At 42.2% G+C, this 16012-nt stretch overlaps 1 protein-coding gene across 5 annotated transcripts; it reads right to left on the minus strand.

Annotated features, from left to right (window-relative positions):
- Window positions 1–108: 108 nt before the first annotated feature.
- Window positions 109–15026, minus strand: RUFY1 (RUN and FYVE domain containing 1). 5 transcript variants are annotated; one of them, XM_015641803.1, is made up of 18 exons: window positions 14696–15026; window positions 10060–10233; window positions 9628–9745; window positions 8881–8982; window positions 8450–8573; window positions 7980–8038; window positions 7199–7264; window positions 6527–6596; window positions 5973–6074; window positions 5416–5532; window positions 4935–5102; window positions 4103–4200; window positions 3551–3670; window positions 2633–2762; window positions 2126–2220; window positions 1653–1701; window positions 1419–1496; window positions 109–844 (listed from the first exon to the last, which is right to left on the minus strand). In XM_015641803.1, exons 2-18 carry the CDS (start codon window positions 10214–10216, stop codon window positions 701–703), a joined length of 1797 nt encoding a protein of 598 aa, XP_015497289.1. In that variant the 5' UTR covers window positions 10217–10233; window positions 14696–15026; the 3' UTR covers window positions 109–700. The 5 variants fall into 5 exon arrangements, with proteins under 5 accessions (XP_015497289.1, XP_015497288.1, XP_015497291.1 ...); XM_015641802.3 differs by having other exon boundaries at window positions 14754–15022; XM_015641805.3 differs by lacking the exon at window positions 14696–15026 and adding an exon at window positions 10918–10992.
- Between the last annotated feature and the right edge of the window lie 986 nt (window positions 15027–16012).

The following is a 16012-nucleotide window of genomic DNA, read 5'->3' on the forward strand; positions in this document are numbered from 1 at the left end:
CCCAGACACGTTCTGGTACCTTTAACTTAAACCTTGGATATGCCTGGCTGGACGAGAACATTCTCTTCTAGGATCTGTGACTGATAGGTGTTAAAAATTAGAACTTGCTTTCAGTTTTTGCAAAAGACTTTATTGTGTAACTACTGCACTGTGGTCACAGCGACTTCCAGAACAAGTATAATGTGCAGCTTTTGACTCCGCAGTGAACTGAAGGCACATTCATTGACACTCTACTTATAAAGCTTTCTATAGACAATTCATAAATTGACCTTTTCCTCTCTGGCTGACTAGAGCAAATACAAAACTGTACATGAGACAGGGGAGCACACAGGAGCACCTACAGTGAAGGTAAAGAAATTAAGTTCATGTACAGAGAGACAATGATATCTACAGGGATCAAATAAATGTAGAAATACCATATACAAATTTTAATACAAATACCTATAAAAATCAGAAAAATGAATCTTAGTTTCAAATAGAACTCTTGGGGAAATTACAGTTGATATAAGCTTTTTAATTATTTCAGTTGGAGAAGCATTAGCTTGCACAATCCCTACAAATTAATTTACACTGCTCTTACAGTGGAAATTGTTAGACCAGCCAGTCCAGTCTGCTGCACAGAAGACACCTGCAATTCAGAATTAAAAAAATAATGGCTACTTTCCAATGTTAAAGTGGCTCAGTCAAGGGCAGGAGAGCCTTAGGAGGAGTTAGAGGAGCACTGCTGGAGAAGTAATGTGTGACAATTATCACAGACACGGACGGGTTTCGGGTACGATGGCAGCGCGAGTTCATTACTGGAACAACTGTTGCAGAAGATGTCCCCGCAGTTTCTGCAGTGGTGCTACAAAAACAGAGTCAGAATGAGCACAGCTGCCTAAAAAACGGCATCCGGAAGAAAGAAGTCAGGCCTTGGGAACTGTGTCCGAGTCCACTTCCAATAAGCCCAGCCCTCCCAGCAGCACTTCCTTCTGCGCAGGGCCGAGTGCAGGGCGCGATCCCTCCGCGACCGGGAGCTGCACCCGCCGCGGCTCGGGGGCAGCCAGGAGCAGGAGCGGGGCCGGAGCGGGCGGGCCTGGCCGCGGAGGGAGGGCGGCGTCCCCGGGACAGCCTGCGCTGGGATGGGCTGCGCTGGCCCGCCCCGCCCGGCTCCCCGCACCGCGGGCCGGGCACCGAGCAGTGCCTGCTCTGCTGGGAAATGAGCCTGAACGCAGCCACAGCGGCTCTCCACCGACAGCACCGAAACAGGGGGCTGTATTACTTTTTGGGTCGCAAGTGCCAAACTATTTCCTATGTATTTATCATGCCAACAAGATTCAGAATTGAACAGTTTCAGTCTTCCCTAGCAAAGGTATGCAACAGCACACCCTTTTTGTTTTCCATGGATTATTTAAAAATAATCTGCTGAACAACATTACCTTCCTTCTTGAAATGGAGAATTCCTTTTTACATTGCTTGCAGTGGGTTGCTTCATCATCCTTCAGCCATGTATGACCCTGGAAAATTGTATTGAAAACCACACTGGAGATACAAATAAATTTATAGGCATTCTACCAATGTTGTTGGTATTTTTCAAAAGCCACCTTTTAACCAGGGTGAAATCTGAAGGTGTTAAATTCATATTCTTAGTCAAAATATCCATGAGAGAGTACCTTTAGTGCTTTATTTACTTCTTTAATGTCTTCCATCTTCAGCTTCGATCTGGAAAAAAAATATATCCTGCATGAGTTTTTATTTTGTTGTGTTTGGTTTTCCCTGCCATTCCACTGTCAAGCCACTGAACCCCAACCCCCAAGGAGCTCCCTGTTACCCCTCTGAACCACTCACTGGGAAACTGTCAACTCAGAGTTTGCCCCTTTTTCAGTATAAACAGAAAAACGTAAGGAAAAGCAGTTTCAGTGTAAGAACTAAACATTTCCTTTAATGTTTCCTCTCAGCCAGCTTACTCTGACAAGATCCTCCCTCACTTTTATTTCATGGCTCTTTAGTTTCTCATACATAGCAGCTGCCTCCTAAAATTCTCACATCAATTGATTTTTTTAAGTGAATGAGGTTTAAAATTCTTGGTATTAGTCTGATACTCCAGCTTATGCCATTTACAGGAGTTCTGTTCTGTAGAACTTACTGGCTGAGATGAAGACCCATTTCTTGAAGAGCCTGCTCCTGCTCCTCACGGACCTTCTTCAGCTGCTGCTTCTCATCTTGCAGTTTTCTCAGTTCCTATAAAATCAAGCACAAAATCAAGTTTTTTGTGCACTGTTTGACCTATAACCTTAATTAGTCTACTCAAGCAATTCACAAGAATCATCTCCTTTGCAAATCCCCCTATTTCTAAGGTTTGATTTTTAAAATTACATGGGTGAGCTACCCACAGGTTCTGCACAAACAATGGAATCATTTAACCATATTTACCAAGAAAAGGAACATTTTCAGGCTTTGAATATCCTTCAACATAGCTAGAACATGGCAGTCCTGTGCGAACACAGGAGCACACAGACAGATACAGGTGCACACTTGTGTCCTCAGAAACTGCTCCATACGTGGCAGCAAAACCTCTTCAGGTTAACAAGAATGTTCATGCTTAAAAAATAAATCACATTCAGTTTTTCTGAATGCTTGAAACTGTGCATACCTTTTTCAGTCCTTCCATCTGTTGCAATTCTGTTTTAAGCAGAGTGGTTGCATCCTTCTCTTGGTGCAGTTCTTTTTGCAAAGTTTGTCTCTGTTCCTTTTCAGATTTTAATTCCTTTTCCAGAGTTGAGCTATTTAAAAATAATTCATTCTAAAAAAACCCTATAGCAGAAGAATATCCTATAGCACTTAAGGATAGGAACAGTGTGAGAAGTAGAAGTCTTGTCCAAAAGGGGGCAAAACTAGAATGGTATTCTGGGAAAGGAAAGAACAAGCAGTAGACATCAAAAATGTTAACACTGTTTAACATATGTTAACATTTTCAGGTCACAGAAAACAAACAGCAGTGAAGGGCTAGAAGAAAAACAACCAACCAACCAAAAGACCCCCAAAGAAACCAATCCCCATGAATAAATATTTCACTACCTGTGTTTAAACGGTCATGTTTAAAAGGCACACTCTACCCTGAAGTCTAAACAGTGAAAGAAGCTTTTTATATGGGTATTAGAAATCTTTAGAGGATTAACATTCCCTAAGAACACACCCACAAGTCCCTTCAAAAATCCCAATTCCTTTGGATGACAGTCAGTTCCATGCTCAGCCTACAAGTGTGACCATATGTATCTCCTGGTTTATTAAAAAAAACAATTTAAAGTTCCATTGCTAGTTGGAATGGGAAGATTTTTGCTGCCACTCTGTGCTCTAAATTAGACATTCTGAAGAAAACATGTCAAAAGCCTCATGCTAACTTTGCACTGTACAGAATGCTGTGCTTCCCTGGGTCCTGCATATGTCTGGCAATGCTGAAGCCAACAGAATTTCAAACTCACCCCCTCCTTAGACCTGAGTATAAAAGGAGTAGAAAACACTTCATAAAGAAATGGAAAAGGGAAGAAAAACACCTGCTCAGATTAAATACCATTTGCTGTCCAGCTGGGCCATCTGCTGCCGACACGAGTCGAGCCTCCCAGCCAGCTCCTGCTTCATCTTATTGCACCGCTCCTCTGCCGCCTGCCTGGCCTTCTCTGCCTGCTCCAGCCTACATGGGAAGGAACACAGACATTTGTTTTCAATTCACTCCTTCCCTGCACCCTCTCACCCTCTTCTTTTAGAGTTACCACAGGGATCTTTATAAAATCTTGAACTGAAAATACTAGTGGAGGAAAAAAAAAGACTTTCAAAAGCAGTTGTTTCTGGAAAAAAAACAAAAGCAAAGCCACACTGGTTCTTAAAGTGAAGTTAACATGTTTTCCAACAGCCTGCCTATGGAAAGAGCTTCCAGTGGGTCAGTTATGGATATGTTTGCCTGGGAAGAGAAAACAGCAGGCACAGAGGGATGAAGAGGAGTAAGTAAAAAAGCTCATGCTGGCACACAGGCCCAAATGTCTATGGGGCATATGGAAGGTCATCCTGTAAAGGTTTATACTGGCTACTGACTTCAATGTTGACTTTCTAATCTTGCAATTATTACCTCTCTTCCATTTGTTTCATAGAGGACATCATCTCATTTGTTTTTCCTTCAAAAGAGGATATTGCTTCTGTTTTCTGTTGTAATGAACACTCTGCATTCTGTAGGAAATAGTGAACAGTGTTTAAAGTTTACCACCAGCTAAAGAATGTTCAGCTTGCTAGAGGCCATGCCTGGGTCTGACTGGAATGTGCAAACAAAATGCTGATCGATAATGCCAGAGCAGATATTGCTCCAAACATTTTGTTACAACCTCAGAAAAAACCCAAACCACTTAACTAAGTTTTGACCTATGAGATCAGCTGCAAGACTGATGTTCTCATCAGAAAAAAGCCTGAAGAAACAAAACGAGATTAAATTGACAGGGCAAGAATACCAGTGATGATTTGAATGTAACAACTGTACTCAGTGGGCATGGAACCAGGAAGCAAAAAAATCCCCAAATAAATACTGCTTTCAAAAGCAAAGGCACACCACAGCACTGGGTTTTCACTGACTTGCAAGTGTCTGGGAAGGAGGCAAAGAGCTGGGTAAAGCCTGAAGAGCCATCAAGAAATAGGCCATAAAAATTGAGAGAAATCCCCTCTGGATTTCTGGAACCAGGTGTGGGAGAGGAAGGCTTGCTGAACTCTTACTTCATGCGTGGAGAGGCTAGTTACACTTTTGTTTCATTAATGGAAACAAGCTCTGTATATTTTTTGTGAGCACTGCTACACCATAGCTTCCTTGTAGAAATGCCAATCATACAGTTTTGTTCAACTGAAAAAAATTATGTAAAACTACAACCCACCCAATGAGAAACCCCACAAAACCATCCCCAGCCCCCTGTGCATACCTGGGATTTGTGAAACATCTGCAAGTTAATGGCCTTCACTTCTTCTAACTGCTGGCGAAGGGCAACTAAAGTGTCTTGTTTTTCATGAGTATCTTTTTCCAGAAGTTTCATGGCAATTTCCATTTCTGTTTTCATTCCAATTTGTAGCTCCAACTCTTTCTCTAGTTCCTTACAAAGAGATTTCCTAGTTACTGCTATGCAGCCATAGGTCAGGGATAAAATCCAGATAACCCCATTCACAAACTGTGTCTCTGCTGTAATAATGCCAGTAGTTTCTTAAAAAGGCCTTTTATTTCCAACATGCCAAAAGCCCCAACTCCCCAGCACCTTACAGACATTGTTAATGGCTAATGCCCAGCATCTTGCTTGCAATTGCTCTATGAATTCTGAACTGCAAAAGGTGCACAACTGTCATCTTGTATTTGTAATGTTACAGCAGGCTGAATCCTTCACTTCACTTTCTATAGTTAAGTTTCCTTACCAGCCTGACTTTTTTTTCTTCTTTCAACTGCTTCCAAACATCACTGTACATTTCATCGAGACCCTGGCGTGACTGCTTGTAAGTATCCAATTCTACTTTTGTATCCTCTTTTGTTACCTACAAGAAACATCAGCCATTTAAGATCACAAAGTATTTAAAGTATCTCTGTAATTCTCGTGTGTAACTCAGTATTTCAATGTGCTATTTCAAGCAAAATCCTACTGTTTTACAATCAATGACCTGGCAAACATTAATAAGCTGAAATCTCAAAGATACAGTAATAATAAAAATACTTTAATCTTTTACACTTTTTACTTTAATACTTCTAATACTTTGAATTTGTTCTTCCTTCTGCAAGTGTATTTTTGGGTGTGTAGTAAAGAAAAGTAAAATCTAATGCCTGAGCATACAACACCCAAACCCAGTGATCTGCTTAGCAATGTGCTCAACTGTGCTGAGCATTCCAGTGCACAGAGGGCTTGGGAGAACTCACTACAGCTGATCAAGAGAGATTACTTATTTAAAGGATCCTCATCATCTCTAAATAGGTGTCCCACCTCTACACTTTTTTCACTCCGTTCACGAATTAATTCATTCTGTTGTTTTAGCTGCTGCTGCTCTTCCTGAAGGGATCCAATTCGGTCAGTAGCTGCTGCAAGCTGTATGAAGAGAAAAGATCTATATTTAATTACTGTGCAATCATGCAGCATCTGGAGCAATTTTGAAGTCAGTAGCTCAGTCTCTGCAGCAGCTGTGCTGTTCACTTCCCCTTTTGCTCTCCCCAGGAGCTGCCTGACCCTTCTGCAGCCATACCCACTGTCAGCCAAAATTAATGTACCCACCAACATCTGTTCACCAAGTTCTGCTTCACACCCTCTTCAATTCTTTTAAATTATTAACTGGGAAAACAAATGCACCATAGTGTAAAAGACTAAAATCCACCCTGGATCTGTGGTATGAACTAGAAGTCCCACCAACCCATGCCAGTCCCTTCAGTCCCCACAGCTCACCAGTATCTACTCAAATATTTTAGGTGTAAGGTATAGTCTTAGGGAGTTTTGTATCTGATGGAAAAGAGCTGTGAGAAATACATAACAGATGAGATACAAACCTCTTCCTGGAGTTTTGAATTGGTCTTTTCTAAACAGTCTATTTTGTTCTGGAGATCTGCAACCGTGCAACTGTAGCAAGGAAGAGAGATGCATAAAAATAACAAATGAAGTGTTAATGTTCAGCTTTTACTCCTATCCTTAACATTATTTTTACCATCTTGCATTTGTTAACAATGAAGTACTTTGGTGAGCGGGGGTAAAACTCTGAGGAAGGAAAACTTCCCCTCTGAAGCACTGAGAGCACCATGTCCTTCTGCTGGCAGCCCTGTTCTGGCTTAGCTTTTGCAGTCATAACACCTCTCCTGCTCAAGAGGGTGAGGGAGGCCTGCTCCTCCTACTGAGCAACCTATAGAGGAAGAGTAGAGACTCTTCTTCTAAGCAATGAATTTCCAGATGCACTTGTAATAGTTTCTCTTGAAAAACATAGCTCCAAAATGTTCTGTTAATCACTCTCAAAAAAGTAAACTATTACACACACTTGCTTTCTGCATTGAATGTACCTGCAGAAGAACAGGACTACAAAATAAAACTAAGATTTTTGGGAAATAATCAGAAAAGGCATTCCAATATCAAACAAAAATCTACAAGACTGGCAGCAGAGACACTCAAAGCCATGCTGGAAAAGCTAAATAGGACAAGTGTTTGAATATGAGAATAGATGAAAATGCCACCTTAGATGACGGTTCAGTTCTTCCACATAATGCTTCTGGTCAAGGACAGCTGTAATCCCTCCATCTCTAGTTGTAAAAGTGAGAATTTATTAATTGAGAAGAAACTCCTTCATTCTAAAGTGTTATTCTGCACTACAGCTTTCAGCATAGACCTGCAAACAGAGCTAAAACCTTTTATCCTTTCCTTATAAAAGTACTTGTGTTGGAGCTGGATCAGAAGCACCAGGGAGGGGAAGCAGCTGCTTCTCAGCAGCTCCACAGTGACGTGCTCTGAAGTGACAGAAGCACATAAAATATGAAGATCCCTTCATTTGCTATAGGTCTTAGAAGACCTGATCTGTGCTCCTAAGTGCAGTCTCAAATCTAATATTTCACTTAAAATTACATTTGTTCCTCCATAACTGATATCTCCCACAAAGACAGCTACTTAGTTGAGAAGGTTTCTGAGACTGTGCTTAGAAACAAAAACAGGGAGCTGGCAAAGGGTGACTTCAAGAATCAAGTCTTCTAAAACCAAATAAAACCACAATCTAATATTTTGTGTACTTTTAATTTGGTCCCAGCTCAAAACTCAAACTCTCCAAATTGTTGTTAAAACTACCACAAATTCAGTCTCTGAAAGACACTACTTTTGTTTAGGTAACAAAATCTGGTTTGGGTTCTCTTTTTTGGATGAGTAATAGTTTGAAATCTCCAGCACTTCCATCCTCCCACAGACTGTCTGACAGGATTGTTCTACAAAAACTGTAATGATTTAGAATTATTAATTCACCATACATACTGTTTGTCATCAGTGTCCTGTGTTTCCTTAAGGTACAAGGAAAAATCAATCACTCCAACCTGAAAAATATATTTAAGATATTAACACACCTTCACAGTGCAATTATGTGTAGAAGCAGGCATATACTGCATATTTGGAAAATGATAAAACTCTGAAGTTTAGATTTAGAGTGACAAATAATACCCATATCTTTTCTAGCTGATGCAAACATGCAAGCTAATATTTGTCATAAAAGCATCAAAGTAACCATATTATGTGTAACCAGTTTCCTTGCAGTTATTAATTTTGGCAATATTTTCATAAACTGTTACTTATGTACTTTCTTTTAATTCACTGAGGGAAATACAGGAAGCTTCAATACAGGCCATGCTGGAAAGAAATCTGGACCCATCTCAGTAAATTATTTATAGGTGTACTTAATTCTACTAGAATCTTATACCAACTGATCCTATTAAAGCTTTAATCTTCACCTGGGAGTCCAAGTCTTCTCCTTTCAAGCAGAGGTTTGCATCAATAACATTCAGTCCAACCAGCAGACCCACAATAACTGCTCCTTCCTCCTCCATCATCAGTGCATCAGGTTCATAAAATTCACTGGAACAAACAGTATAAGGCATCACTTCACATCAAACAATTGTAATGGCACTTCCATCACTGAAATCATATAAACAATAATGCAGCCTTAACAAAACTCAGCTGAGTTCTCACTCATTTATTGCATAAGGCAGAAGATTTCTAACTGTCTCAGAAAATACTCTGCAAGTTCCTTTGTATATTCACTGCAAAAACAATTAACCACTTGCTCCTCTGCTGGCTGCAAGAACACAATTAATGACTCTCCCTGGAGCCACAGGAGGTGTCAGTGATTCAGCAATATTCAGGAATACGTCTGTGCCATTACCTTAACAGATGCTTATGGTCCAGGAGTACTTTGAGATAATCTGCCAGTTTCTTTTGCATGAGTGCTAGATAAAGCCAAGCCCTCCCTCTGCCCACAGCAGTCCTAAAATGAAAAGTTGCATGTTTTAGTAAACCCAAGGTATTTTATTAACTTGATTTGTGCAATTCAAAATTCTCAGTTTACAAAGTGAGGGGAAGGACATTAGTTACTAAAAAAACAACAACAAATCTCTGGGGAAATGAACTATTGTCTCCAGAACACAAGAATGTTTAAGTACTTTCCATTCTTCAGGGAAAGTAATATTGTCAAATCTTCTTAATTTGAAAAACCACACATATTGTCAACTACCACCATAACTCAACCATTAATACATCCTAGTATCAAAATCAAGTCTATTTCAATCATCCTGAATTACTCAAATGAAATACTATCAGCGCACACACAAAATGACATAAAATCATGAAAGTGGGGGAAAGAAGAGAGAAAAAAATACCTAGGAAGACTTTAGTTATTTATAGCAAGTTTATAAAAGTGTCCAAATGCTGTTTTCAATCTGACAGCATTGTTTGAGTCAGAAATTCTGAATATTTTGAGATATCCTCCTTATCTCTTGAAGTCAATGCCTCCTACACACCCTATTTTTTTACTTTGGGAACAAGAGCTTGTTAAGGAAGCCAAGAGACTACATGAAGGATTCCTTTCCCCAGTAGTATGAGCAAAATGCATCATCCCCAACAATTAACTTACTTCAATTCTGGCAGATTTTTAACACTAGTTGCTATATCTGATGCTTCAGGACGAAGTTTTTCCACTAGCTCCAAAGGACCAAAAAACGATTTGTTCTGTCCAATAAAAGTCTTCTTCACTAAAGGGAGAATACAGAGAGATTTGTGAGGAAAAAGGTAGGCTTCCAACTCCAGAATTTTTGACAAATTTTACTGTGTTGCTTTGTCTTACCAGCTTATAACGTGTCTGTGGAAAGGGGGCATTAAAAATACCCTGACAGTTTAGGAGGCACAAAATACAGGATGTGCAAGGGTAACCACATCTCTGTAATATGGACTAGCATTGTATGTATATAGAATTAATAATGTAATTCAGAAGTCAAGCTGAAGCCACAGCAGGACATGACAGAGACTCCCTGACCTGCCTCTCCTCAGCCTGGCAGCCAGTGCCCACCTTTGAGCCCGTGCTTGAGGCAGTGCTCCAGCACCACGAAGAACTGCTGCAGTGGTGGGAAGTCGGAGTCCAGGGTCCGGCCCAGGCTCAGGGCTGACTGGATGAGGATTTTGATGCTGAGCTTCATCATGTTCATGAGGTTGGCACGTTCCTCCATGGTGTGACACCGTGTACCTGGGGGCACATGGGTGGAGAAAGGAAAGCTGCTTTACAATCACAGAATCAATTAGGCTGGAAAAGACCTGAGAAACTAGGTCAGGGCACTGAGTACCAGATCCAGTTTTTCTTTAAACAGCTATGGGGACAGTGGCTCCACCACCTCCTTGGGCTGCCTAATGTATAATCACCCTTTCTGTGAAGAAATTCTTCCTAGTATCCAACCTAAACCTTCCCTGGTGCAACTTAAGATATCCTGTGGTTTTATACCGGTTGCCTGGGAGAAGAGACCGACACCCACCTGCCTACAGCCTCCTGTCAGGGACTTGCAGAGAAAAGGCCACCCCTGAGCCTCCTCTTCCTCAGACTAAACACACCCAGCTCCCTCAGCCGCTCCTTATAGGATTTGCGTTCCAGAACCTTCCCCAGCTCTTCTATGGGCCCGCTGCAGCCCCTCAATGCCCTTCCTGAATTGAGGGGCCCCGAACTGATCACAGCACTCGAGGTGCGGCCTCCCCAGCGCCGAGTACCTGGGGAGAATCTGCACGGAGACGCCGCGCAGCATTTAAAGACCCCTCGCCGCGATGCCCCTGCTGGGCCTCCATCCTGCGGCGGGGACGAGCTGGGTAAACCCCCCCTCAGCGCCGCGCCCGGCCCCTGGAGGGGGGACACGGCCCCAGCCCAGGCCCGCGGGGTCCCTACCTGAGGGCGGGGCCGGGCCGGGGGCCGCGGGCTGAGGGGCCCGGGCCCGCCGCGTTACCACGGCTACAGCGCGCGCGGCGGGGGCGGGGGCGGGCCGGCCGCCATCTTAGAGCAGTGTGAGGGGCGCGGGGCGGGCTCGGCCCGGTCGGGGCGTGTTGCAAAATGTGGAATATGTACAGATTTACTTAAGAAAGGATGCTTTTCCGTGTTTGTATAATTTCAAGCCTAAGCAACAATAAGGGTCCTTTAACCCGTGAAATATCAGCTAAGGAGCAAGCTGTCGGTAGAACTGCCTTGTTAAGGTTTAGGGCTGGACATGCTTCAGTGACCCCAGGCCTAGGGGAGGTTAATAAAAAGATGTAGCATTGATAGGGGACCCAAAGGATGCAGAATTTATGTGCCGCGAGGATGGCCTGAAGCTGAGTCATGAGAGGTTTAGGATGCAATCAGGAAAAGATTCTTCATCCAGAAGGTGACTGGGTGCTGGAATGGGCTCCTCGTGGAAATGGTAACAACACCAAACCTGACAGAGCTGAAGGAGCACTTGTGCAACACTTTCAGACACATGGTGTGACTCTCGGGGATGGTTCTGTACAGGGCTAGTAGCTGGACTCAATGATCCTGGTGGATCCCTTCCAACCCAGCATACTCTATGATTTTATGATGTTTGGCAGAACCCCCAAGATAAGGAAGAAACTCATAAAACCAACACAGCAACTGTGCTCAATCAGCTCTGGCTGGGCAGAAGGTATTTCTGGCAGGGGCAGATTGTGACCACCGACCCAAGAAACACACTGACAGACAGAACAAATAGACTGAGCATACAGACTAATGAGCATGAGAAGCAAGGGTACCATTGACCATCAGAAGACAGAACTGTAATTAATAAGAGAACTAGGGAATTTGTAGCCAATGAACATTAATGCCCGTGAACATTAATGCCTAAACAGTGAAAAGTTTTGTTAGTCATGCTGGCTTTGTGGATTTGCCACCCAGCCCCTTTTCTGTGCAAAACCATAAATAAATCAAATTCCTCCACTCTGTGCATGGATTGGCCTCTCGCAGACCAAGTGAAAGAACCTGTTTTGGAACAACAGGGGGAGTGGGACCAGGACTGGGACCAGCACCTTTGCTCCTTAAGGCACCTACAGGCTCTGACAGGAGCTGCCAACCACAGCCCAGTGGGCACCAAAATCCCATTTTAAGACACTGCTGTTTCAGTAAGAGTCTTGCTGTCACCTGTGGGTCACACACAGCCACACTCTGCAGAAACAGCAGCGGCAGAAGCCTCAGCCCTGTGTCAGTCACACTCAAGATGGTTAACAATGTTTTTAAGATCGTGCAAAAGTCTCTCTGGCATTTCCCTTTTTGTGCACACTATTTTAATTTAAGGTTAAAAATGCTGTCATCTCTGCAGGCTACTCTATAGTTCATAGTATATATACTAGTTACACTATATACAATAGTATATATAGTATATAATCAATATATAATATATATATATACAAATATATAGAAGGAATATACTGTATATTGTCTACAACCAGTGGAGGCCTCAAAACTGTATATAATGTGTTGACATGAGGCTGAGAATTAAAAGCACCATAATATTTAGAATTTTGATGTCAATATTGTCAGGTTATACCTTACGAACAGAAAAAAACTGCTCAAACAGAAAATCAGTGAGTTTTTTTGGGTGTTTCAAAGCAATGCTAACAATTTTGATATTTTTTTTTAATTTCAATTTTTACTTACCAAGAATGCTTTGCCTCTATACCTTGGTCAAGATACACATATTACCCACAAGACTTAAAAAAATAAAATACCGTGAATTAAATGCTCTTTATGAACACAATTTTAAATGAAGAAGTGTCTTATTATCAGTTTGCATTAAGTTAAATAATTACTTGAACAATATTTTTCAGACTGCTGCAAATTTACACAGTCAAGTACATCTTTTGCAAAACTGTGCAGGTTCATACATGCAAAATAAACAGGTATTAGACACACTACCTAAGCCAAACATCAAAGATTAGGAATCAGGTTACCCCAGTGCAAAAGACCACAGATGTGATGCTGCAATCTTTAAGAATGCAGTCACATGGTTTTGTGTCTTATTCAACTCAGGAGATTTGTTTCAACATCGTTTTGAAGCCACATGCCTTGTTTACTGTAATTATTCAGCACACTTGGAAGTCAGAAAACACTGAAGCACAAAGGAAAGCTCACAGTTCTCCATCCCTTGGTCTTTGGGACTGCAAGTCTTTCTTGATTCATTTTCTTTAGTTTTGAAGCTTCTGACCTCTCTGCAAGGCAGAATACAATTTCCTCAGTGGCAGACACTGGTTTTAGGATGGGTTTTATGTGTTTAGAACATGCGATCAACAGATCTGAAGTCGCAGACAGAGGTTATAAAATCTCTGGAAAAAGGTTTCAGCAGGCAACAAGCTCCAAGTTTTCCACTTGTGGAAAGGTCTTGCGGGCCTTAGCTTATTTCTTAAACATACATGCTTTAAATTATATTTAAGTGCTTGGTCAAAGGTAAATAATATTGAACAGGTAGAAGAGGTGCCTTAGTGCCTGTTCACATTTCATGTACAAGTTATTAACTGATTTTTCATACAGAATTTTCCATAAAACTCATCAACATATTATCCAAATCCTTTGAACAATGTGGGAAGGTTGTGATGTGTTCCTTGACTTTACAAGGAAGAAGCTGAAAAATTATGGTAAAAGTCCCATTAAATGTGGGAGCTTCATTTCAGGTAAGAGAATATTTTATTCACTGCCCATTGCCAAATGTTATTTCCAATTACATCTATCCACAGCATTATTCCAAAAGCAAAGAAAAAGCCCTGGGATATTCTGCACTTTGTCAGGTTAGATCCCAGGTGTGCAAAATGAGCACTTGGGAAACAAGCCTGCAAGAAGTTTAGTGTGAGACTTTGAGATGCAGGAAAAGAAAATAATCTTTTTCAGGACAATTAATCTTTAACTCTGACTACGCAACATTGAGGAATTTTCACAAAAAATGAAGAAATCCATCAGCAGTAACACTGCCCCATGCTGTCCCAACTCAACTCCATGGAACTTCCCTTTGAATACTCAGCACCATTAAAAACGAAAAGGTCAGCACCAAACAGAGCAAAGCTGAGCTCCAGTGCTCCAGAACAACTGGCACCAGTCTGAAACTCTGGAGTGCAAGGCTCCAGGCCCAATTTCTGCTGCATTTGAATGGGTTTGGGGTTTTTTCCACATTATGAATATTGCTGAGATTTATTTTCCATACGATTCAACTGAAGCCATTTTAATTCAGTTCTAAGAGACCTGTTCCACAAATCTGTAGGGCTGCTAGATCCACAAATGCCAATGTTGAAAAAAGCAAGCTGTGGTTAAACTGAAGGCATTTTTAGTGTAGTTAAAAAGTAACTTATAACAAATCTGTATCTCAGTTTGCTTGTCTAGTCTCTGACATGAAAGGTACAGCGAATTCCTTCCCGGAACCAGCAGCACTCGAGGGAGGATATGGAATTTTGAGAGATCCCTCACTGCAGCCAGGCTGCTGGAGCTTTAAGGATAAGGAGAAAAGGCAGCAAACAAAACAAAAGTGAATTTCTCCAAATATAAGAGTTTAGGTTTCTTCTGGTTACAATGCATTTCTTAAGGTCTACATCTGTGTCGCTTGTTTAATTTTACTTCAATACAAATCTGCAGCATCTTAAAAAAGGAAATTCAAAGTAACACCCATGCACCACTGACACGACCCAGCAGCACTTACGGGAGCGAACTCATTTGCGCACCACAAAAGCGAGTTTACTAAAGAAGCGGAGCCGTACTTGTCTTTGCCGGGCTGTCACTGCTGCCGGGTTTGGACACCAATCCCACCAGGGATGCGGACTTCAGGGCGCTGCCATAGCCCAGCGCCAAGTTTTCCGAGGCTTTCCTGGCCAGAGACAAGATCGGAGCAGACCATCGCGCTTCCTCCGGTTTCGCCTTCTCCTCGTTCCTCAGCTCAGCCGCGTCAGGGAGCTGTTTTTTATCAATAATCTCAAAGTCTTCCTCCTTTCCCGCGGCGGGCGCGGCGCGGCGCTCCCCGGCAGCCATCTTGGACGGGTCACATGACCGCGGGCCGGGGCGAGGGAGCCGCCCCCGGCCCGGGTGAGAACCGGGGGGGCTCCGGGAACCGGGACAGAACCGGGACAGAACCGGGACGGAACCGGGACGGAACCGGGAACGCGGGCAGGTCCCGGGACCAGGGCAGATCCCGAAGACAGCGTGAAGCACCTGCAGCCAGAGGCAGGGCTGCAAGACAGGCCCGGCCAGGACTGAGCGCTTCGTTTGGTGTTCAGAGTTAAAGGGCGTGGTAGATGAAGAAAGAGTTTACCTTTGAATAAGTTAGGAAAGGAACAAGAAGTAAAGGTTTTTACTGCTATCTGTGTTCCCGGACATAATTAAAATAAAAAAATTAATGTGTTTTGATGTCTCCTATTTACACAGTTAAATTGTGGCAGCTTAACGAGATCTCTGATTACTCTGCCTGTGAATCAAGTGGAGGGTTGGAATGACAGCTGGACTGCTTGCCCTGTGAAAAGGGCTTGTCCTCATCACTGACATGAAAACACAACTACTCAGTAAAACCACTTCTTTAATGTGTATGGGCTGGGTTTAACAGGAAGATCTATCACGAAGGGAACTGAAATTACCCCTGTATGAAAATTTGATCTTGCTGTCTGACTCAAATATTGATGTAGCCTACTGATGTATGGCTTGGTAACTGTTTTTCCATCCAGCAGCTGCATGTGCTTGAGATATGTCACTCGTTCAGTCACGAGGTAGCAGATGCTGAGTATGACTGTTTTATGCTACATAGAGGAAAATCTTTTGGGTGGTGTGTGTGGGGTTTTTTGTTTGTTTGTTTGTTTTGGTTTGTTTTGTTTGTTTTTAAGAAATAGGAGAAGGAGGATAGAACAGGAGAGTTGAAGGTCAATTTCTTTAGTCTTGCAGCAATATAAATCTTCAGGTCTATATGTATTTTTTCACCCTAATATAAGCTACTTTATGATCAATTCTTGCCTTCTTAGACACTGACAATTTA

This window comes from Parus major, chromosome 13, assembly GCF_001522545.3.
Source record: "Parus major isolate Abel chromosome 13, Parus_major1.1, whole genome shotgun sequence".
Lineage (NCBI taxonomy): Eukaryota > Metazoa > Chordata > Aves > Passeriformes > Paridae > Parus > Parus major.

Bases quoted from the DNA above. Each gene is read 5' to 3' on its own strand.
- RUFY1 (XM_015641802.3), bottom strand. From the start codon at position 15,021: ATGGCTGCCGGGGAGCGCCGCGCCGCGCCCGCCGCGGGAAAGGAGGAA. The intron at 6,597-7,198 runs GTGGCATTTTCA...TCCTTGCTACAG, and splicing joins GAACTGAACCGTCATCTAAG to TTGCACGGTTGCAGATCTCC. The intron at 5,103-5,415 runs GTAAGGAAACTT...TCTCTTTGTAAG, and splicing joins AAGAAAAAAAAGTCAGGCTG to GAACTAGAGAAAGAGTTGGA.